Below are 23,795 nucleotides of genomic sequence, written 5' to 3'. Positions count from 1 at the left end.
CACCCATTAGCAGCGCAGGGAATTTTTTTATAGTGGTACCCTTATTAGGGCTCATATCACCACCCAAGTGCATCTTTGGTATACCTTCACCTAGAACCTGGGTATCATGGTGACATGTAGGTAACTTTAAACCACTCAACAAATGACAAAGTTTCAGGGGAGCACGTTGTGGGATTCGAGCCTACACATGGATGTCTGCCCAATCCCACACTCACCACCTTATCCACTACACCACCGTCTCTCATGGTGGGCTTAGGTGTGGGTAGCTATAGTGTGAAGTGACAGTGGGAACACTTTAGTCTTGGTTCTGGGATGCTTGGTATCTAAGCCCAGCCAGTCATCACCATTGGTGGTTGCTCAAGTAGTCTCAGGATAAATTATTGTTATCAAGAGTTTGTTGTGGTCACAATGGTCAGTGTATTCCCAGCTGTTGACTTCAGAGGTTGGTTACTATGTGGCATCCCATCACAAGTGTCCTGGCAGGGATACAAGTACAGTGTGGTGTCCACACCTTGTCTATGTGATTGTGTAACTAACTTGTTTAAATAATCATCACACTCTTATCTTATTGCATATCACAATATCTTAGACTAACCAGTTTTGATTGGAGTAATACAACAAACATGTTCTTGATGTCATTTTATTCTCAAAACATAAGCATCTCAAACAAAGAAGCATAATACTGTAGTGGACGAGATTACTGTATTTCCAAACAGGAATATAATGACTAGTGCAGGTAATGAAGTAAAACATTTAAAAAGCAACAATACAATAAGACGCACAACATAACACAATACTTACGGGCTGAGTTCACACTATCTGTTTCACACTAGTCTAGAGGAGTGCGTCATCAGTGGTGTTGCTTCATCTGTGAGGATATTAACTGAAGCTGCCAAATATACACCGGTGGATGGGAAAGTACAGTTACAATGTCATTAGTGGCAACCACACCCTCCTGTTTTACAGGATATTTGATGGCTTCATTTTTTCATTGACAGAATAACATCACTGATAAATGCACTTCCTTTCCAGACATGTATAGTACAGATACATTCTGTGTGTAGTGTACATTCAGCCCTATTATGATTACATATGCCATGGAGGACACAACCCATAACTTCCCCTTGTCCTGACCTCTCCTTCCTTAACCACTCAGAAATCTTACTCTACTTCAATCAATTCTTCTTAAATCTTTGGGCAAAAACTAAATAGAGAGTGGAATAGAGGTGCAATAGTAGTAGTGGTATATAAATAATAATAGTTGATTACACCTTTGCCTATGTATTCCTTTGGATATGATAGAAACTAGTTTCTCTCTCTCTCTCTCTCTCTCTCTCTCTCTCTCTCTCTCTCTCTCTCTCTCTCTCTCTCTCTCTCTCTCTCTCTCTCCACCCTTGTTTTTTAGGTCACAACTCCCTGTCCTCCCACATCCCAGCCCTGTCTGTGTCGGGTAGGAAGGGGCCACGGTTCCAAGGCCCACACTGTCCAGCCTCAAACCTCTTCGTGAACTGAGGGTTACTCACGAGTAAAATAATAAATGAACTCAATGTATTAAGACATGAGAATAATCTTTGTTCATCAAGACTCAGTAATCACCAAGGAGGTTCACTTCTTCAAAGGCTCCTTCTTTGACCTCCCCCTCAGGTCTACTGGAGGTCAGATTCAGGTCACGGAGAGGCTGGATCAGGTCATTGGACTCACTAACTTTGTTATTTTGGCTGACTTCTAAAAGATCTTCTCCAACTTCTTCTTCCTCTTCCTCCTCTTCATCATCATCCTCAAAGCCAGTCTGGGAATGAGAGGAGGGGGAGATATACTGTATTCACACACATGTAAAGGAAGAAAGTGTGAAAGGTGATTATTTAACTAACACTCAACCTCATTATCCTTGCTCCCCTAACTTCAACTTCTTCCAAAGGACCTTCCACTCCAGCACACAGCACACACCACACACATCAGCACCAATAATATCTCCACATTATAGCTATTCAAAGATCAAATTCCCTTATCACACCCTAAGGATAACTTCAAATTCTCATCCACACTAAATCTGCATCCCTGACTAACACTTTCATCTCTGTTAACATGACTCACTCACTCACATCACTCTTCTTTATGAGCAGGATCTAATTTTACTATTTTTAAACTTTACTTCAGTCTGTTCTCTTCCTCTAGCTGCTATCCCCAATCTGATTCTCTGTCAATTTCTAGTCTTCACTGAGCTATTTGTTTATCTATAATGACAAGTACCATTATATTACCTTTTTCTCATGGTGCTGAAAGGAAACTAATCTTCACTGTAGTAACTGACAGGTTTAGTGATATTTTTTTTAGTTATAATGGTAATTGACTATTAAGAAGCAGCATATTACCTCTTTGTTATGGTGGTGAAAACATGTAAATTATCATTATGTATGAACACACCTCACACCTCAGCCTTCATAATACGAATCACAGTACCTGCAGCTGGTTGTGTTGGTGCTGTTCATGCAGGGTTGTGCCACTCATGTCTAGCTCGATGGGGAACCAGTGTCGGCCGTGCAAGAGAGCATGGCACTGGTTGTGGTTGGCTGCCAGGGCTGCTGCCAACCTCTGCAGCTGCTGGGTCAAGTGCTGCACATGTTTGGAGTCCAGCAGCTCTAGCTTCACCAGGACATCTGAGCGGAGGCGTGCAAACTTTGCTCTCGCATCCTGCCGACACCTCAGCACCAGTCTGTGGAAGGAGTGAGTGTTTTGATTGGGTTGGTGGTGTTTGTTGGTCACATTACAGTTGTATTCTCATCTCTTGACATGAACACAGACCTCCAAAAAGTATTGTTACAGTGGAATATTTAAGTTTCACAGTAATCTGTTGTATTAATGTGTGTGGTATCAAATTCAAAAATATCCAACACTACAACTACTAACCACTACTGCCACTCACCTGTATTCGTAGTTCCCTGTCTCGATGCGATACAGGGGTTCCTGCAGGTGGGCAAACTGCATCTCCTCATCGTCCATCTCCTTCACCTTCAGACAGTAGCTCAGGTATTCAAACTTGGCATCAGCGTACCTGCGAATCGTTAGCCGGGTGTCTGGTATGGCCTTGTGTAGGTACGTTCCCAGGTCACTCAGGATCTGCAGGTAGAATGAGAGTGTTGTGTTAATGGCAACGTTTGAGTTGTATGTGATTCTATTTGTTATCCCTGTCTACCATCTTAGCTATTCTTTCCTTTTCTACTTATTCCTTCTATTTTCTTGTTCCCTTTTTTAATCATCTAAGCCATTCTTTCTTTTTCTACCTATTCTTATCTTGTTCTCTGTGATATAGTGGAACCATGCGTGCTTTGGGGTCCGCGAGGTCTCCAAGCGCACGCGTTCGAATCCTGTCCACGGTCTGAGTGTAGGTTGGGCTTCCTCACTTGGGGCAATGGTTTCCTAGCAGGTGGGCTTTGAGATAGGAGGTACCCAAAAAAGTACCCCGTTTAGCCCATAAATTCCTGTGAAAAGCCCACATGGTATAAATAAAAAAATAAATATCCTTTGCTTTCCAGTAATGTAGACTGTATTGGTTCACTCTATTTTCTCTTTCTACATTCTCTTATAGATGACTGCTTTTTATCTATTCTTTTTTATCTGTCCATTCCTTAATTCTTGGTATTCTCTCTCTTATCAACACATAACTAACATCCTGCCCTTTCCTTCTACACCTTTGCATTTCAACTTTACTAACAATATTGCTCCTGTGTTCCTCCTCCTCCCCCACTTCTCTTTTGTCCCTTAGGTCCATTAGGTACTCTTCATATTGTCCATTCTTGCTCCATCCCTGTTCTTTCTGCCCATTCCTTTCTTGTTTCTAATGTTCCTGAGCCACTCTTCCTCTCTCCACTCAAATCCCAGCACCAAGCAAACAAACGGTTTTAAGTCGGGTAAGGAGCACAATGCTAGACTTCCCCCTCTGTCAGTGAGCTTCCTAGCAATCATTTCCTCCGTGCTCTCTCTCTCTCTCTCTCTCTCTCTCTCTCTCTCTCTCTCTCTCTCTCTCTCTCTCTCTCTCTCTCTCTCTCTCTCTCTCTCTCTCTCCATTCAGATTCCAACACCAAGCAATAGATAGATAAAGGCTTGAGTCAGAGGAGAATAATGCCACACTTCCCCATACTTCCCCTACTATATTTTTGTCTCTTACATCTCCACTCACTCTCTCTCTCTCTCTCTCTCTCTCTCTCTCTCTCTCTCTCTCTCTCTCTCTCTCTCTCTCTCTCTCTCTCTCCATTCAGATCCTAGCACTAAGCAATACATACAGGTTTGAGTCGGGTGAGGAGAACAATGCCACACTTCTCCATCTGTCGGTGAGCCTCCCCAAACTGGCTAAAGGCTTCATTGGCACTCTGCTGCAGCTCCCTCACTCCGATCTCACAAAACACGTCTCCAAACCCTACAGGAGATGTTAGTTGTTGGTAAGTGTTGTCATGCTCTTGCTCTGCTACTGAGGTTGTTGGTTATATTACATGCTGGGTATAGGTTTGCTTTCTCTGTTAGTGTTGTGAAATGTTACATAGTTGTTATTGTACTCTTAACCCCTTCAGTACTGGGATGCATTTTTACCATGAGTTTGGGTATGATTAGACAATTTTATTTATATTAAGAAGGGTCTATGGAGGTCAGAATATTAATGGTCGCAGTCTTCACTATTCTAATCCCCACATAAGTTTCTAAAACTGTATAAAATCACTAAATAGTAAAAAGAATGAATATGAAAATGTGTCATAGCACTGAAGGGGTTAAGGTGGGTTAAGTTTGTTCTTATGGGTTATTTTAGTACATGAGACATGCTTTTTGCTTTATTATTCTTTAGTTGTGTTAGGGTAACTGTTATTGGTGGCTTTACATCATGCTGGATATATGTTTTCCCTTTTCTTTAATTTTTTTTGTTAGTATGTTGAAATATTCTTCTATCCTTAATACTCATTCTCTCACACAGTGTACATATGAATCACTATTTTTCCATGACCGATGACACAAGATGCAATTACTTTACTATAGCTTTCAAAAACTTTAAGGAACAAGTGTACACCATGATCCATCTATACTTTTTTCTTTTAATTCAGCAACAACTACCATGCACCCATCACCATCACCACCACCACCACGACTACTGCTACTCACGCCTGTACACCACTGCCAGGTCTAGAAATGCCTTCAGGAGTCTCTTAGTGTGGTCAACAAGGCCCTGGTAAATTTCTTCAGTGCGCTGGAGGTCTCCAAGTTTTTTGACCAAGGAATCGTTGCAAAGGATGGCGCGAGAGAGGCCCAGCGCGTCAGCCGTGGAGGACGAGAGGTTTTCAACAAGTCTGTGCTTCATTTTCTTCATGGCAATGTCGAGGGTCTTGCCTTGCTTGGGATCTGCGTGAAGCTTATTGTAGTGGATTGTGACTGTGCCCTGTAGTGAAGGAGTCATGGCTGGGTCAGTGGATTTGTCAAATTTCCCCAATTATTCTGTCACTTGAGTTTCCCCTAAAATGATTCTATTGATAAATTAGGTTAGATGGCCTTGTTAAACAAAAACACACACACACAAATTATCACAAGCATGTTATGTCCAAGGCTGGAATATGCAGCAGTGGTGTGGTCTCTGAGCTCTAAAAAGGATATAAGAAAATTGGAAAGGATACAGAAGATTCCTACAAAGATGGTGCTGGAATTAAAGGACCTAATATATGAAGAATGACTAAAAGAAATGGGACTACCAACCTTACAAGATTGAAGAGAACGTGGAGACCTAATAACAATGTACAAGATGGCCAATAGCATTGAAAAGATAGACAAGGAAGACCTGGTGCTGGTGACAGAAGATGGAAGGACAAGAGGACATGTAAAGAAGATCAGGATGAAGCAGTGTGTGAAGGATATTTGAAAATACAGTTTTCCACACAGAAAGGTGGAAAAGTGGAATGCATTGAATAATGAAGTTGTTACAGCACATAATGTGCATAACTTTAAGAAAAAATTAGATACTAAATAGAGACATGGAGACAGGACACTATGAGCCCTGCTTGAACCTTGTACAATACAACTAGGTAAATACACACTCACTCACCCACACACACAATCACCCATCTCTCAAAAATACAATGCAAAAATCTAGTTAGCACCAAACACTTTTGGATCAAGACAGAGATAGAAACATTTGCTTGGGAGACAGATCTGTAAAGAGAGTGAGAGGGATCAAAACAGCACTAACCCTCCTCACCTGTGACCTTTGAATCATCTGTGCCACCTCCTGCTTTGACCTTCCCTTTACGTTCACTCCATTCACCCCTGTTATCTCATCACCACTCTGCAACGTCCCCTCCCGAGCTGCGGCAGTGTTGTCAAATACCTGGTAGGGGAAGAAAGAGAGATACTGCATGTGGCTGACTCTTGGATACTATGTATTAAAACTTGAATTACTCTCTTACTCTCTATCTGCTTCTATGCTTCCATCTTCCTATGACCTGAACTTATTTAAGGAGGTTTTGAGACCTTTATCCCATTCTTTTGGCTAACTCTATCAGACCTGCTCATGGAATGGCATCTCAGTGGGCCTTTTTGTTTAACTGTTTTTGTTGCCCTTTGCCAGATTTTCTCTCTTCATAAAAAAAAACAACAACAACATTCAAAACAAGGTTACAGCAGGACTGTTAATGCATAATTTAGTGGAAATTGGTCAGATACTCAACTGCAATACTATTTATCCAAGTTCAAGACAAATGACAATGATGATGATGATGATGATCCCGCCTCAAGAATTTCTGAACTGTACACCATGACTCGCAAAAAAATGCCACCTTATTTTCCATGCTAGGTATGTGTCCCTAAACTTGTGCCTAAAGGGTTAGTGTGTTGTCAGAGTCCTAGTTGGGCCATGAGTGCTCCACTAATGAGGTTTGAGAAGCACTGCCCACTGCCCACTGCCTACCTGCACCACATAGAGACACGGGCAGAGCTTAGCGCCGCCACCAATGCTGATGCCAATGAGGTTACTGTCATTCTTCTCCAGAGTGACGGTGCCTGAGGTGACCGTCATGCCCCTATAAAAGAGAGAGAGAGAGAGAGAGAGAGAGAGAGAGAGAGAGAGAGAGAGAGAGAGACTTGATTATTTGTTTTATACTGCAAAATAGACATAGATTGCAGATTTTCACTTGAGATAAGCACAAAGAACATCTATCCAGTGGTTAAGTGTTATAGCAGAACAAGTTTTCATTACCATTGAGCTATGATAAAAGTAGTGACAATTATGTAACTCATTTTAACATTATATGGAGGAATCAATTCACTAAGAACTGAAAATAATAATTACAGAAGCAATAATGAATATGAACTTTCAAAAACCAAAACTCATCTTTAAAAATACTGTATAAAAGTTGAAATTATATTCCAAGCTTTTAAAAATTTCACAAAATGTTAAGAAAAAATAATAATAATGAACTGGATGTGACAAAGAATTACTGTGTATTTCATTATGAGTAATATATGAAGTAAATATCAAATCAACTACATTACTTACAGGGACAAATGGACACACAGGCAGGCAGACAGGCAAACACACACCCACACAAAGAAAAACAGACAAGCAGACAGACAGATAGAGACTAAGATGAGAGCAAACAATTGAACCAGAAAGCATTACACACCAAACGCTGTAATTAAAGCAAAACACACACACACACACACACACACACACACACACACACACACACACACACACACACACACACACACACACACACACACATGTTTACCTTTGTCCAAGGGAAGGAATGGGAGAGGGAGGGGTGAGCAACGAAGGGAACTGTAGATATGATAAATAATAATAATAATAATAATAATACTGATAATAATAATAATAATAATAACAACAGTACTCACATTGTATTCTCCCTTCGATATGATGGGAAAAATGATTCTCTTTCATCTCCTCTTCCTCCTCCTCCTCCTCCTCCTCCTCATCTATCTCCAACTCTTCCTCCTCCTCCTCCTCCTCCTCTTTCTCCTTTTCCTCATCCTCTTTCATTTCCTTTTTGTTTCTTCTTTCTTCTTTCTGTTTCTTCTTCTTCCTTTTTTGCTTAGTTCTTCAAGAGAGAGAGAGAGAGAGAGAGAGAGAGAGAGAGAGAGAGAGAGAGAGAGAGAGAGAGAGAGAGAGAGAATAATGGAAGATACACAAATAGAATTCTAGTTTCTTAAAAAGCAGATACAATAAATAAGTGTAATGAAATAATAATTTAGATTAAAGGAAAATTTGTCATTAATAGGAAATAATAGACATAAGAAGAAGAACAAGAACAACAAAATGAACAAGAAGAAGTAGTAGTAGTAGTAGTAGTAGTAGTAGTAGTAGTAGTAGTAGTAGTAGTAGTAGTAGTAGTAGTAGTAGTAGTAGTAGTAGTAGTAGAAGAAGAAGAAGAAGAAGAAGAAGAAGAAGAAGAAGAAGAAGAAGAAGTAGTAGTAGTGGTAGTAGCAGAAGAAGAAGAAGAAGAAGAAGAAGAAAAAGTAGTAGTAGTAGTAGTAGTAGTAGTAGTAGTGATGATAAAATAATAATAATAGTTTTCCTTATAGCAGTAAAAATCCAATTATTTCTATTCATGGCAATAATAATAATAATAATAATAATAATAATAATAATAATAATAATAATAATAATGTCACTATTAATAGCCACTTCTGGTCAAAGCAAACTGCAGCTAATGGCAGTAAGACCTACAAAGCACTGGCCACGCCCTAACGAAGCATAAACTCACTAGGGTAACATTTTCTACTTGTGTGAGGTGCCCTTATCCAGACAGGGGTGAGAGGTGCACCAAGACTGCCCACCAGCTTGTCAGGGTGTGAAGGCCATGCATAGCTGCAAACCCCCTGTGTGGCACCTCATCCCTGCCTCACCTCCCTCATGCTCTCATGCCAACACCTTCAAGGCTGCTTCCTCACTTCATGACTTGTATCTAACTGTTCTTTCTTTCATTTCTTTCTTTTTGAGCATTGTGTTGCATCTATTTTGTCATTACTTTATTCTTTTTGAGTGTTGGTATATGTGGTTTTTCTTCCTTGTTTATGTTGAGTGCTTCCTCCAAAGGCTGTGAAAAGCACTTTCTCCTATGCTCATAACTCATTATATCTAAGATGTGATGTGTAATTCACCACAGTCAACAGCTAGCCTTCCCTATTACAGAGCGAGCTCAGAGCTCATAGAACGATCATTGGGTAGGACTGAGACCATAACATGCTCTACACACTGGGAAAGCGAGACTACAACCCCTCGAGTTACATCCCGTACCTACTTGCTGCTAAGTGAATGGGGGCTACATGTTAAGAGGCTTGCCCATTTGTCTCGCTGCGCCAGGACTCGAACCTGGGGCCCTCTTGATTGAGAACCATGCGTGCTTTGGGGTGCGAGGGGCTTCCAAGCACACGGGTTCGAATCCTGTCCACGGTCCGAGTGTAGGTTATTTCTCCTCACTCGGGACAAGGATTTCGTAGCGTGTGGGCTTTGAGATAGGAGGTTCCCAAAAAAGTATCCCCTTTAGCTCATAAATTCCCATGAAAAGCCCACATGGTATAAATAAAAAAGAATAAAACAGAAAGGTTTTGGTTAAGACTGAAAAGGAAGTGAATTAGTTGGAGTTTAAATAAGAAAGATATTTGAGTTGAGAATAGCAAGATGAGCTAAGGTGAGTCTAAACAATGGAAAAGTTTTAGTCTAAGATTGGAAGATGAAGAAAAACTGGTCTGAGTCTGCTGAGAACATTGGTTGGGATTTTGCTTGAGAGAAAAAAAAAAAAAAAAAAACTCTCTTCACCTCAAACATTCTCTAGTATGCATCAAAACAAGTTCCCTTCTGCTCTCTTTCCTTGTGAGAATATAACATTGTGACAGGAGGAGATGCCAAGCTGTTGATTTCGGCTAAAAGAAATCTGTATAAGAGAAACCTGCAGATAAACAGCACGTCATCACATTTCAAGAACACACAGCCAAATAAGCACAAAAGCAAAGAAGTACAGCCAATGAAGCACATTTAAGCACATCACACTAAGTAAACAATAGAAATTCAAAAGCAATATAAAATTACATGCACACACACACACACACACACACACTCTTTCACGCACACAAACAACACAAACACACCAAAGAAGCCACAGCACACTCCCTCTCTCTCTCCCTACATGCGGTCCTCAAAATAGTCTTCAAATCCATAGTAATCCATCACTTTCTTCCTCCTCACTTCTTCTTCCTCGTCAGGGTCAGCAAGTGGGAGGAGGGAGTACTGGTAGAGTTCAGAATAGGAATGCCCCAACATTTACTTCCTGAGTTGGAGCTTGGTGTGAGTGTGAAGGTTTGGTGGGGCCTAACAGCTACTACTGGAGAGAGAGAGAGAGAGAGAGAGAGAGAGAGAGAGAGAGAGAGAGAGAGAGAGAGAGAGAGAGAGAGAGAGAGAGAGAGAGAGAGAGAGAGAGAGAGAGAGAGAGAGAGAGAGAATGGTAAATACATAGTTGCTCTCATAAGTACTTCTCTGAGGTGTACAGTGAAAAAAGAACTGTGTATTTTTCAATTTTAGAGAGATTCTGTACATCTTTCCATCTAAATCCACACACACACACACACACACACACACTAAATAAGACCTGGGAATGGAGTAAAAAGTGGGAAATGGAATTCAATGTGGATAAAAGCCATGTCATGGAAATGGGAAAGAGTGAAAGACGACCCATGGGAATCTAAGATGGGAGATGGAGTAGAACTGGAGAAAGTAAAAAAGGAAAAGGACTTAGGAGTGACGATGGAAGAAAACAATCAACCGGTAAGCCATATTGATAGAATTTTCAGAGAGACATATAATTTGCTAAGGAATATTGGAGTAGCATATCACTACATGGACAAAGAATTGATGAAGAAATTGATAAGTACTATAATAAGACCCAGATTGGAATATGCAGGAGTAGTGTGGACCCCTGATAAAAAGAAAGACATAAGGAAGTTGGAAAGACTTCAAAAAATGGCTACAAGAATGGTTCCAGAATTTGAAGGGATGACATATGAGGAGAGACTAAAGGCTATGGATCTACCAACCCTGGAACAGAGAAGGGAGAGAGGGATCTGATACAAGTTTACAAATTGATCAACGAAATGGATCAAGTGGATAATGAGAAACTGATCCTGAGAGAAGAATATGACATTCGAAGCACAAGATCGCATAGTAAAAAACTGAGGAAGTAAAGATGTCTGAGATATGTTAAAAAAAAAGTTTCCCGCAAAGATGTGTTGAGACTTGGAACAGTTTGAGTGAAGAAGTGGTGTCAGCAACGAGTGTGCATAGTTTTAAAGAAAAATTGGATAAGTGTAGATATGGAGATGGGGCCACACGAGTGTAAAGCCCAGGCCCTGTAAAACTACAACTAGGTAAATATACACACACACACCATGTAGTGTAGTGCTTAGCACACTTGCCTCACAACTGAGAGGGCCTGGGTTTGAGTCCCAGGTGCGGCAAGGCAAAATGGCGAGCTTCTTAAGGTGGAAATTCGTTAATTTGGTCAAAAAAATTGAAAAATTGGAAACTTGGTACTTGGGTTCGTCTCTGGAGAGGGAAGCCATGGCCGAAGTTGCCAGGCACATAACGCACTGCTTACCTGGTAATGGCGGGTTTAAAGGGCCGGCCCTTTCAATACCCAAGCGCATACGCCTTTTTCTTCTAGTCTTTGTTTTGCTTGTATTTATTTTTTTTTTGAGCTGTTTTATTTATTTTTGCGTGATGTACGATAGTTTAGTATCAGGCAGTGAGGGTGAGGAAGACGCTACTCCCTCAGTACCAATCGATACAGCCTTAGGGAGTGCGTGCGTGCAGCCTACCTGTTGATCGTATTTTACACGTGTTGGGTTCCCAAATTGTGACAATGCCACGTGTAAGGCCATGATGTAACATGGCCTGAAACTATCTAAACAGCCACTACCAGCCTCCAAGCAGTTGTCAAGGGATTATGTAAGTACATATCTGAGTTTGGTACATATTGGAGTGAGTTATTTATTTTTTTTTTTATACCATGTGGGCTTTTCACGGAATTTATGGGCTAAAGGGATACTTTTAGGGTACCTCCTATCTTAAAGCCCACCTGCTAGGAAACCGTTGCCCAGTGAGGAAGCGAGTTATGTGGGGTTTTGAAGATGTTCACAGAAAATGCGTTTTCTCGACTTTCAGTTTTTCAGCATATACTGTTGAATAACTTTTTCAGTAATTGGTCAATTTCAAAAATTTTTGCAGCAAAATGATCAACAACCTCATCTTAACAAATGCCAGCATGATAATGCATGAACTCACTCAAATAAATTTACAACAGGCTTATAAACTCAAATTTTTGATGAAATAAAAAGGTAACAATTTGGCGTGTAATGAAATTGTTATAACATAGGTTATGTGTATGCCGATGCTAACATTTATTTGTTGTTATGTATATTATATGTGGTTAAGAGGAAATTGCCACACTGTTATTAGTTTTGATTTTATAATGGTATTTTGAATTATTTTCTTATCGCCGAAAAAATATTTATTGCAAAAAAACTACGCCACATTTGTGTACCAAATTAACACTGAAGACGTACACCTTGTGTATAAATATTATTGAATTCGGTGAAAAAATAGCAATGGGAGAGCCAAAAAACCGATATTGATATCGAGTCATCGAATTACCACATTAATGTGTAGCCCCTGTTCACCTAGCTGTAATTAGGTATGGGATGTAATTCGAGGGGTTGTGACCTCACTTTCCTGGTGTGTGGAGTGTGGTGTGGTCTCAGTCCTATCCGAAGATCAGTCTATGAGCTCTGAGCTCGCTCTGTAATGGGAATGGGTGACCAGCAGGCGACCGTGAATACACACACACAATGACCACACCACGTTGAACACACTGCTTCTTGTCCAATCAGCGAAGTTAAGCAATGTTGAGTCCAGTTAGTACTTGGATGGGTGACAGCCTGAGAACACTGGATGTTGTTGGCATTCCAATTATTACACACAGCATACCGTAGTGGTTACCACACTCGGTTCACAAACAAGAAGGCCCGGATTCGAGTCCTGGGTATGGGGAGGCAAATGGGCGAGCCTCTTAATGTGTAGCCCGTTCACCTAGCAGCAAGTAGGTATAGACTATAACTTGAGGGGTTGTGGCATCACTTTCTTGGTGTGTGGAGTGTGTTGTGGTCTCAGTCCTACCCAAAGATCGGTCATGACCTCTGAGGTCGCTCCATAATGGGGAAGGCTGGTTGGGTAACTAGCAGGCGACTGTGGTGAATTACACACACACACACACACACACACACACACACACACACACACACACCGCATAGTGTAGTGGTTAGCACGCTCGACTCAAAATCGAGAGGGCCGGGTTCAAGTCCCGGAAGCAGCAAGGTAAATGGGCAAGCCTCTTAATGTGTGGCCCCTGTTCACCTAGCAGTAAATAGGTACAAAATGTAACTCGAGGGGTTGCGGCCTCACTTTCCCGGTGTGTGTTGTGTGTTGTGGTCTCAATCCTACCCGAAGATCGGTCTATGAGCTCTGAGCTTGCTCCGTAATGGGGAAGACTGGCTGGGTAACCAGCAGACGACCGAGGTGAATTACACACACACACACACACACACACACACACACACACACACACACACACACACACACACACACACACACACACACACACACAACACAAACAACACAAACACGCAAAAAAAGCCATAGCACACACACTCTCTCTCTTTGTCTCCCTACATGCGGTCCTCAAAATAGTCTTCAAATCCATAGTAATCCATCACTTTCTTCCTCCTCGCTTCTTCTTTCTTGTCAGGGTCAGCAAGTGGGAGGAGGGAGTACTGGTAGAGTTCAGGATCGAAATGCCCCAACATTTACTTTTCAAGTTAGAGCTTGGTGTGAGTGTGAAGGTTTGGTGGGGTCTAACAGCTACTACTGGAGAGAGAGAGAGAGAGAGAGAGAGAGAGAGAGAGAGAGAGAGAGAGAGAGAGAGAGAGAGAGAGAGAGAGAGAGAGAGAGAGAGAGAGAGAGAGAGAGAGAGAGAATGGTAAATATATAGTTGCTTTTATAAGTACTTCTCTGAGATGTACATGGTTTAAAGTTGAAAAAAGGTTTTTGTAAAAGATATGTCAAGAACTATAGTTTCCCTCATATAGTTATGAACACCAGGAATGAACTTGATGAGGAAGCTGTAATGGCTGGGACTGTGCATACTTATAAGGAAAAATTTGATAAAAGATATAGAGATATATATAGACACCATGAGTTTACTCCCCTCCCATAAACCACGACTTGGTAAGTACAACTAGGTAAATACACACACACACACACACACACACACACACACACACACACACACACACACACACACACACACACACACACACACACACACACAATGGTAAAGTGTTGGCTGCAAGGGCTGGCAAAGGTTCAAACCACACTAGGAGCTAATCACCTGTAAGATTGTTTTGCTGACAAGCAGGGCAGTTACTGTCTCCCTGTGGGGAGGTGTGTGAGGTCACTGTCTTATCGAAAGACCAGTAATAATGATCCCTGAGCTGTACATGCACAGCCACACGCACAGAAGCATGCACATGAACATGCGCGCGTACGCACACATACACACACACACACACACACACACACATACTAAGTACATTAAAATTGAACATAAATTTGAGAATGCCGAAAAATGCAAACATAACAACACACAAGCACTTCCTGCATCATGCATACTTCTTAAATGTGTATATATACATTCAACAAATAAACAGCCACATGTCTTTACAGCCTTCATACTGAGGCAACTATACATACTACAAAATGAACAATTCAAGCTTCTCTACTGGCAATGTGCAAAAAAAAAAAAAAAAAAAAGGAAATGAATAACATAAATAAAAATAATCATCAATCAATAAATGTACATGTATGACACCGAGACACTGAGTGATACTTACTGGCAGTGTTGGACATTGACACACACAATACACACTTTTGAGTCTGGTGTGAAAAATGGAATAGCTCAAGATTACAAGACTGTAAACTGACAATACTAATCTGATTGTGACTTTTTAATGGTTAATTTTAAAACAGATTCAATTGATTTAAAAAAAAAAATCACTGGTGTTAGCAATGCAATAATTTAAATTTTGAATGATATGAGGTTAATGCAAATCTAACAATCACTTTAGCAATTATCTCTTAAAGACTTACTATTTCAATGCCCAACACTGTACAAACACAATATCTGCAAAGAGTAAATATGTTAAATAAACCTCTCACACTGACTGGTCTTTTCTTGATCAAATATTCATGAAAGTGAAAATAAGAACTGTTTTAACTTAACAAAGGAGTCATAACAATAACAATTAGAGTAATAGTACAATCTGAGACAGAGGTGGTAGAGAAGTCATGGTCCTGGTGGTGGTGGTAGTAGTAGTAGTAGTAGTAGTAGTAGTAGTAGTAGTAGTAGTAGTAGTAGTAGTAGTAGTATAGTTTGTTATTCTAAACTGGCCGCTGGGTCTCAGTCTGGGACAAATATGCCTGTTGTCATATCCTGAGGAAATTGGTAGTCTACCTTTGTGATCACTAGAAAACAAGTATATAAAATGAATTACATCATGAATAAGCTATGATATATTTTGAACAGTTCACTTTCTGACTGAGACCCAGCGACCACTTTACATCATCTAACCAATAGCATCTCTTAACAAAGCAGCAAAATATTCACACATGGTGGGGAGGCTGAGGTGGTTTGTTCGTGTGTCGGCTTCAGTGTCCACAGCAGCTCTTTAAAGCTCCTGTGATGGCACACACAGTAGTTCATATTTTGGAAGCTACAGTTGCCAATCGCAACACAAATTACATGGAGGCTATACAACCCATGCATTCCAAGCTGTCCAGAGAAGACACCTGTTGTCTAATAGTTCTTTAAAATTCTGAGTCAGGAGGTCAAATACATTGGACAAGGTTAGGTTAGGTTAGGGGAGTAATGGGGAGAGGGTGTAGCTTCTCTGATAGGTTAGCTTGGGTTTAGAAGCACATATTTTAATCATATATGCTTCCATAGCACAAAATATTCAGTAGAATAATCCTCTTTCTTGTAATATTTTGCCAAAGACCAAATATATTTGGAAAATCTTTTAATATGTCCGTGTCAGTTACAGTAATGGAATTCACATATTTTGTAGAGGACTATGTTGACTTGTAGTAAACACAAAAGTTTTGGTGGGGCCGCATCTATGGTGGCTATAAATGGGACGAAAAGGTTTCTATGCCGCACAGAATCTAAGTCCCACGGAGCTCCATCACACTCAGAAATGAGCAGTACACTGACTTGCATTTGTTTATAGCTGGGGTTTGTGGGTAACTGCTGAATAGAATTCTTATTGTGTCTATAGTTCTTTTGTCCAATGACGTGCCACCACCTCTTAACACCATGAGCTGCGCCAATGGGAATTTGCTATATGTATTCGTAGGCGGGGCACAGCTGGGCAGACAGGTGCACAGTTCAGAAATGGCCACCAGTGACATTAGTTGTAAAGGTTGCGAATTTGATTACTAGGAAATCATCGCTCCTGCGATGCAAGTCAGTGTACAATCGAGAAGAGGACCAGCCAGGACCTTCATACTTTCGTTAAGCCAAGGTATTGTGAGGAGGGGTATTGGTAGAGGTAGGGCATATTGTGTGGGGGGAGGGAAGCTCCCCAAAGCAAGGATATGTTAAACATAACATAACATAACATAAATAATAGGATAACAAAGGGCCACCAGGGCCCATCTAGGTTATCCTGTATCAGTCGCACAGCGACCTCGTCATCAGTACTTAAAGATACACTTACAAGTACACAATACATTATATACTAATTCTAAATATTTGGCCCATTAACAGGGCTAAGTCCTGCAGCGAAATCCTCTACAATTTGTGGTCCCCATACATGGGGATCATGTCTTGTTTAACTATAGTAAATTTCTTATAAAAACTATCATGCAGTGCTATACATAATTATAAATCTAATAAATTTAAGTGCTTATCTAATCTGTTTTTAAACATTGTCAAACTAGTGCTATTTACAACCGTCTCTGGCAATGCATTCCAGAAGTCTACCACCCTATGACTAAAGAAATATTTTCTTATATCTAACCTGCAGCCTTGCTTTCTAATCTTCCTGCCATGATTTCTAGTCCTATTTCCTCCTCTAAGGTAAAGAAAGATCTCACATCTATGTAGTTTGTATCTGAGAACATTTTAAATAACTCTATCATATCCCTCTTATACATCTCCTCTCAAATGAAAACATGTTTAATTCCTTTAATCTATCTCTATACTCCAGGCGCTTTAATGCTGGTATCATCCTAGTTGCTCTTCTCTGAACTGCTTCTAACATGTTGATATCCTGCCTATAGTGGGGTGACCAGGCCTGTATGCAATACTCTAAATGGGGCCTAACATAGGAATTATATAAGCTACGCACCACTTCCTTACTTTTATAACTAACATTTCTATTTATAAAACCCAGGATCCTATTTGCCCTATTTCTTGCTTCTAAACATTGCTTTGAAAATTTCATAGTCCTGTCTATCACTACTCCTAAATCCTTTCCTTCCTCTACTGCCTCTAGCCAACATCCCTCCATCTCATAGTTAAAGTTTGTGTTGTCTTTACCTAAATGCATAACCTGACACTTTTAGAATTAAACTCCATCTGCCACCTGTCTGCCCATGCTATCAGCCTGTCCAGGTCTCGTTGTATTCTGTAATTGTCCTTTTCACCCTGTACTGCACATGCTATCTTAGTATCATCTGCAAACTTTGATACTTTGCTACTAATTCCTATATCTAAATCGTTAATGTACACCAAGAAAAGAAGAGGTCCTAGCACTGATCCTTGGGGTACCCCACTAACCACTTCCTTCCACTCAGACATTGCCCCATTTAATACTACTCTCTGTTTCCTATCAGAAAGCCATTCACTAATCCAATCAACTAACCTACCCCTATCCCATGTAGTCTCAATTTGTACACTAGCCTCCTATGCGGTACCTTATCAAACGCCTTGCTAAAATCTAGATATATAACATCTATGCTATTTCCATCATCTAACTCCTTGGTAATATATTCTAAGATATCGAGCAAATTTGTAAGACAGGACCTCCCTGATCTAAAGCCATGTTGGGTATCTCTAATTAATCTATTCTCATTTAAATGCTCCCAAATACTACCCTTAATGATTTTCTCTAGTATCTTACATACTATACTAGTTAAACTGATCGGTCTATAATTATTCGCATCATCCTTCCTACCTTTTTAAATATTGGAGTAACATTAGCTAACTTCCAGTCCTGAGGTATCTCAGCAAACCTAAGTGATCTTTCAAAGATTAACTTAAGTGCTTCAGAAATACTGTCTACACCCTCCCTAAGTACTCTGGCATGTAGCTCATCAGGACCACTAGCTTTCCTATCGTCTAGTTCAAGAATAAATTTCCTAATAATTCCCGGTTTTATATCAATATTTTCTAAAGCTCTTAAACTACTCGTCGCACTGTTTGTAACAGGATTTCCTATTCTTTCCTAGTAAATACTGAAGAAAATTGTTCATTCAATAATTCTACTATGTCTTCATTTTGATCCACTACTACACCATCTTTTCTGAGTGGTCCAATCCTATCCTTATTTCTTTTATCACTGACCTTGTAATAACTATATAATTTTTGGGATCTTTACTCCCAGCTCTAGCTAGTTTTATCTCTGCCTGCCTTTTACTTTTTTATAACCTTACTCAAATCATCTCTGACCTGTCTGTACCTAATCAAATCTACATCTTCCCACTTTTCTGCAACTCTCTATATGCCCTCTTCTTCTCTCTGATCTGGCTACCTATCTCATGAGTCCACCATAATGGCTTCCTGTTTCTCTGCCTTATATCTTTGTAAGGGATACACTGCATCACTATACCCTTTACTACAACCTTAAAAATATCCCACATCTCCTGTGCAGTTTTATTTCCAAAACTATCTTCCCAGTTTACCTCTCCTAATAACTGACGTAACCTACCATAATTGCCTTTCTGATAGTTTGGGACTCTAGTCTTATTCACTATATTATCCCTACTGGAATTAATGATAAATCTAATTATATGATGGTCACTGTTTGCTAAAGTCTCTCCTACCTCAACTTCCTTTAAACAATGCTCAATATTTGTTAGTACTATGTCTAAAACCTTCCTCCCCTAGTAGGTTTATCTACCATCTGCACTAAATAGTTATCCTGAAAACTTTCCATAAACTTATTTTCACTAGCATCTCCTACCATCCTCTCCCAGTTTACTGACTTAAGATTAAAATCCCTAAGATAATTGTCTGACTAGTACACCCCTATTTATCTCATCTACCATAAGGTTGTCTACATCTGCTGACTGGTTAGGTGGTCTATAAAAGCTCCTACTCTAATAACCTTACTTTTGTTTACTCTAACATCCAGCCATAAGGACTCTACTCTGTTATCTACCTTAATACCATTAACCTGACTGGAAATGAAGGATTTTTTACATAAATAACTACTCCTCCACCTATCCTACCAATTCTCTGGTGTAAATACATAATGTATCCATCTACTTCATATTCTTTCCTATTTTCCTAAACTTTTCCTCATTTACCCATGCCTCTGTGACACATACAACATCTAAGTCCTCCTCAACTATATAACTAGATAACTCGTCCTTCTTGTTCCTAAGACTCCTGGCATTTACATAAAAACATTTAAGTCCTGCTACCTTCCTAGATGCTGTCTCCTTATTTGGAATCCTAATCTTATTCTCTCCTATTTGCACCTGGAAATCTTTCCTAATCTTTTCACTATCTCTGTTTATCCTATCTAATTTATGTCTAGCATCTTTCTTCTGGAATGCATTTGCTACCTCACCCCTACACTCCATCCCAACTCCCTCCAGACATCCACTCAGCACATCCACACCCTTCCTACTCAGATGCACACCATCCCTAGCATACAAATCCTTCGCCCATAGAACCTATCCCATACATCCACAAAGCTGACACCCACATCCTTACACATCCCTTTTACCCGATCATTCACACCAATGGCTCTAGACAACCATTCCTGCTAACATACACACGAGGCAAGATTCCTGACACTACACACCTCCTACCACTCTCCCTTATCTTGCCTAACATTTCCCGAAATCTTGCCACTAACTCCTCCGACCCACCTGCTCTGACATCGTTCCCACCTACGTGCAAAACTACTACACCCTCCCTCTCCATCCCCCCAACCCTCTTCTGCACCTCCTCACTCACTGCCTTCACACCTGCACCAGGCATACACACGTTCGTCCTCCTATCCCTGTCTTTCCCACAGAAAGTGCTATCTAAATACCTAACCTGAGAGTCACCCACCACACACACCTGAGGTGTGCTAGGCACAACCATCCTCCTCCTCTCCTCTACCCCCTTCTTTCTCCTTTCACTCACCACAACCACTTCATTCACTCCACTCTCACTCTCCCTCCCCTCCAACAAACCGAACCTATTTTCACACTCAACAGGTTTAGTCCTATCCTCCCTAACTGCCTCCGCTTTCCTTCCCTCGCAACCTGCCATCTCTGCCTATCCTGACTACTATCTTTCCCAGTCTGGCACGCCTGCTCCCTCTTCCCCACTCTGCTCTTCCCGACAGAGGGCCAAGCCACCCTGTCGCCCTCAGAAGGTCCAACCTTCGGCCTAACACTGATCTCCTGCCTAATTTTTTCCACTGTTAGGTTACAATATGTTAGGGTTAGGTTAGTGTTGTGCACCCCAGTTAGGTTAGGTTTGTTAGGGTTAGGTTAGTCTTGTAAGGGGGTGTCTGGGGGGGCTGCACCCCCCAGTTAGGTTAGGTTTATGTTAGTGTTGTAGGGGGGAGGGTTATGTAAAACTTACCTATATTTAGGGATATTTTCGAACATTTGGGGAAATTTTCCAATATTTTTCAAAGTCCATATATCACTCAAATATACCTCCCCCCCTAAAACCCCGATTCCCCACAGGTCCCCAAGCTTGCTGGGACTGGGGAGAGATAATTTCAGTGAAAATTATTCTTGATTTTTTTATTCTTTCAAAATTTTCCTTGAAAACGGCAGTTTTTGTCTTTAGATTTTTTTCCGACCCCCATATTTCGCCTATTTTGGCTTCCCCAAAAAAAAAAAACAATTCCCCACAGGCCCCCAAGCTTGTTGGAGGGGTTAGGGGTGTGGTAGAGAATAGGGGGACGGATGTAATGTAAAGAATTACCATATATTTTTCCACTCCCCTTCCAAAACCCTTAAATCTCCACTTGTCCCTAAATTTGTTAGGGGGTGTCAAGGGTGGAATGAGGGGCAGACTAACTATCAAGGAATACCTGCCTTACTATATACCCGAAGATCTCACTCCCCACCGTGTCCCTAAGTTTGTTGGGGCTGGGGAGGGACTACAAGTAACATTTAAGGAGATGCTATTGGTAGTATCTATTGTAACTGTAGTACTAGTAGTGAAGTGATATAAGTAGCAATACATTGCTACTTAGACGAACAGAGCTAAATCACCTCTATTCGAAATCCACAGATAAAAGAAATTATAGAACCAAACAGTCAGAGAGATCTAAACACTCAGGGAACACCGAAACAAACACAGCAGTACGGACAATCTGTCAACGTGTCACAAGTCACAACTCTGAGATAACAGATGCTAGTCACGGATATTCCTAATTTCTTCCTTTAATGCGCCTTTAACATTACTCACAGCTTGTCCTCCTCAAGGCAGAAGTCGTCCTCCAAGTCCATACTCAAGGTCAAGAGCAACGACGAGAAAGGAAACGAAAAAATAATAAAAATAGAAGCGCGAGATTTACTCCACTCCCTCTAATCTTCTTCTTGTGGCCTCGGCCTACCGTAGTTTATAGCTTTTTATCACTGATTGTAAATATTGAGAATTTGCAATATCAGTAACTTTTAAGTCTAAATTTAATGTTAATAAATCTTAATATAACAGGAAGACATACCAGAGAGCGAGAAGTCTTGATAGAAGTATGGTATACAACAGATAAGATGCCAGGTAGTTAGGTACACAAGTGTTTGATTGAGCACAGCGAGGTGATTGGTATAATAAAGTATAATCATAGCTTGAATGTTATATTCTCTTCAATTGATTCTTTTTTTTTTTTAGTTTGGAGAGGAAATGACATGAAAAATACTGATGTTGGAACCAAACCAGAAAAATAAACACATTATATTTAGTTCTGTGTATTTCTTTCGAAATAAATTATATTACATTCTATATTATTTAAGAATACTTATATATTCCATTTTTAGGAAGATGAGGACGAAAACAAAAGCACCGTTGAAGAAATGGAATAACAACAATCACCACCATCATCAGGAGCGTGCCCGCCCGTGGCCGTTTTGGTTGTGTTGTTTTGGGTGAAGGCGAGACCCTGCCTGGACTTGCTGTCCCTCTATTACCTCCCCCGCGGTGACTGTGGCCCAGTGTGCGTGCTGGTGACCTGGTGTGTGCCTAAAGTGACCGTGTGGCGGCTGAGAGGCGCGGACAGGGTGCGAGGAAGGTGAGTGGCGGTGGTGGTGGTGGTGTTTTGTGTGGTGGTCATGGTGGTGGTGGTGCAGAACTGTGTATCGTGGCGTGACTGTGAGTTTTGTGTTGTTTGTGTGGTGGTGGTGGTGGTAGTGTGGGGTGTGTGTGTGGTGACTGTAGTGTTGTTTGTGTATAGGTGGTTTTGTTGGTGTGGTGGTGGTGTTTAGTTAGTGGTGATGATGGCAAAACACATTTCTTGAGGTTGTTACATGCAGTGTATGTATTCATAGTATTGCCTTGTTGTGGTGGTGGTGTGTTGGTGGCAGGGCTGTGGTGCCACACCTCAATCATGGCTAGGGCCAGGGCACCCTATGAGTAGCTCTTTACAATGAATTACGGAGCAGGACAAGTGTTAATAGAATGTATAGAGTAAAGCCTACACATTATGCAGTTTCATAAAGAAGTCAGGAAGTGTTGAATTGTAATTCTTTTTAATAGGTATGTTGCCTCATCCTTCCCCTAAGTCGCTCAGGTGTGTTTGGGGACCTAGTGGGGCAGCAGGGTTTTAGGGCAAGGCAAGCTACATTTGGATATTCACAAAAAGTCTAAAGATGAGATGTTATATTTTGAAAGCTGGGAAAATGTCTGGCTAAACCTTTGGCCCCTGGACCCCCTTAATCACACTAAACTGGCCCAATGTTACCCAATCCTAACACAACCTTTAAGACACTAACCTCACCTTTTCCTAACTGGAGGATTTTGCCCCATTGGACAGACTCTTATGGGCACTAACCTAACATAACTAGGTACTTCTTCACTGGACTTTGAAAATAAATCAAGACCCAACACATTCCTGGAGTTGTTGCATCCACATGAGTTTCGTCCTGCAAAGAGATTTTTACACTCCGAGCCGGGCCACAGTATGTCCTACATGATGGAACATATTATAATCAATGACCAAAATAACTGATACATGTAGCTACTCATGTTTTGCTGTCATGTGAAGGCCACTCATTGTGCTGGGTTAATGACAAGGTTAGCTGTGTCTCATCTTGGTACTGCTATGGTCACCTCAACAGTCAAGCTCAGTGTGTCGGGAGTTCTGGGTGAGGCCATGTTACAGAATTGCCAGGCCTTGAAAGTTTGAGTTACTGCCAGGCAGAGTGATCATTCCGAGCTATTGAAAAGACAGGGACTGAT

The 23,795-nt window shown here is 40.9% G+C and overlaps 1 protein-coding gene, 1 non-coding gene and 1 pseudogene across 8 annotated transcripts; 2 read left to right on the top strand and 1 right to left on the bottom strand.

Annotated features, from left to right (window-relative positions):
* Nucleotides 1-624: 624 nt before the first annotated feature.
* Nucleotides 625-21,964, bottom strand: LOC123512348 (PRKCA-binding protein-like). Of its 7 annotated transcripts, none has more exons than XM_045268685.1 (9): nucleotides 21,810-21,963; nucleotides 13,772-13,966; nucleotides 6,938-7,049; nucleotides 6,230-6,358; nucleotides 5,146-5,419; nucleotides 4,281-4,414; nucleotides 2,924-3,117; nucleotides 2,461-2,713; nucleotides 625-1,789 (listed from the first exon to the last, which is right to left on the bottom strand). In XM_045268685.1, exons 2-9 carry the CDS (start codon nucleotides 13,903-13,905, stop codon nucleotides 1,586-1,588), a joined length of 1,434 nt encoding a protein of 477 aa, XP_045124620.1. In that variant the 5' UTR covers nucleotides 13,906-13,966; nucleotides 21,810-21,963; the 3' UTR covers nucleotides 625-1,585. The 7 variants fall into 7 exon arrangements, with proteins under 7 accessions (XP_045124620.1, XP_045124622.1, XP_045124621.1 ...); XM_045268687.1 differs by having other exon boundaries at nucleotides 13,772-13,963; nucleotides 21,810-21,958; XM_045268686.1 differs by lacking the exon at nucleotides 13,772-13,966 and adding an exon at nucleotides 10,179-10,373 and having other exon boundaries at nucleotides 21,810-21,952.
* LOC123512475 lies at nucleotides 12,888-13,006 on the top strand (annotated as a pseudogene).
* Nucleotides 13,348-13,415, top strand: Trnal-caa. The gene has a single exon. It is a non-coding gene; the product is annotated as a tRNA-Leu (tRNA).
* Nucleotides 21,965-23,795: the final 1,831 nt, after the last annotated feature.

Source organism: Portunus trituberculatus, chromosome 33, assembly GCF_017591435.1.
Source record: "Portunus trituberculatus isolate SZX2019 chromosome 33, ASM1759143v1, whole genome shotgun sequence".
NCBI lineage: Eukaryota > Metazoa > Arthropoda > Malacostraca > Decapoda > Portunidae > Portunus > Portunus trituberculatus.
The sequence above is the reverse complement of the archived record's forward strand: the minus strand, read 5'-3'. Positions and strand labels throughout refer to the sequence as shown.

Excerpts from the sequence above, each read along its gene's own strand:
- LOC123512348 (XM_045268685.1), bottom strand. The coding sequence starts at position 13,905 with ATGTTGGGGCATTTCGATCCTGAACTCTACCAGTACTCCCTCCTCCCA. Across the intron at positions 5,420-6,229 it reads AGATGATTCAAAGGTCACAG|GGCACAGTCACAATCCACTA; the intron begins GTGAGGAGGGTT and ends CCTTCACTACAG. Across the intron at positions 3,118-4,280 it reads TCCTCACCCGACTCAAACCT|ATCCTGAGTGACCTGGGAAC; the intron begins GTATGTATTGCT and ends TTCTACCTGCAG.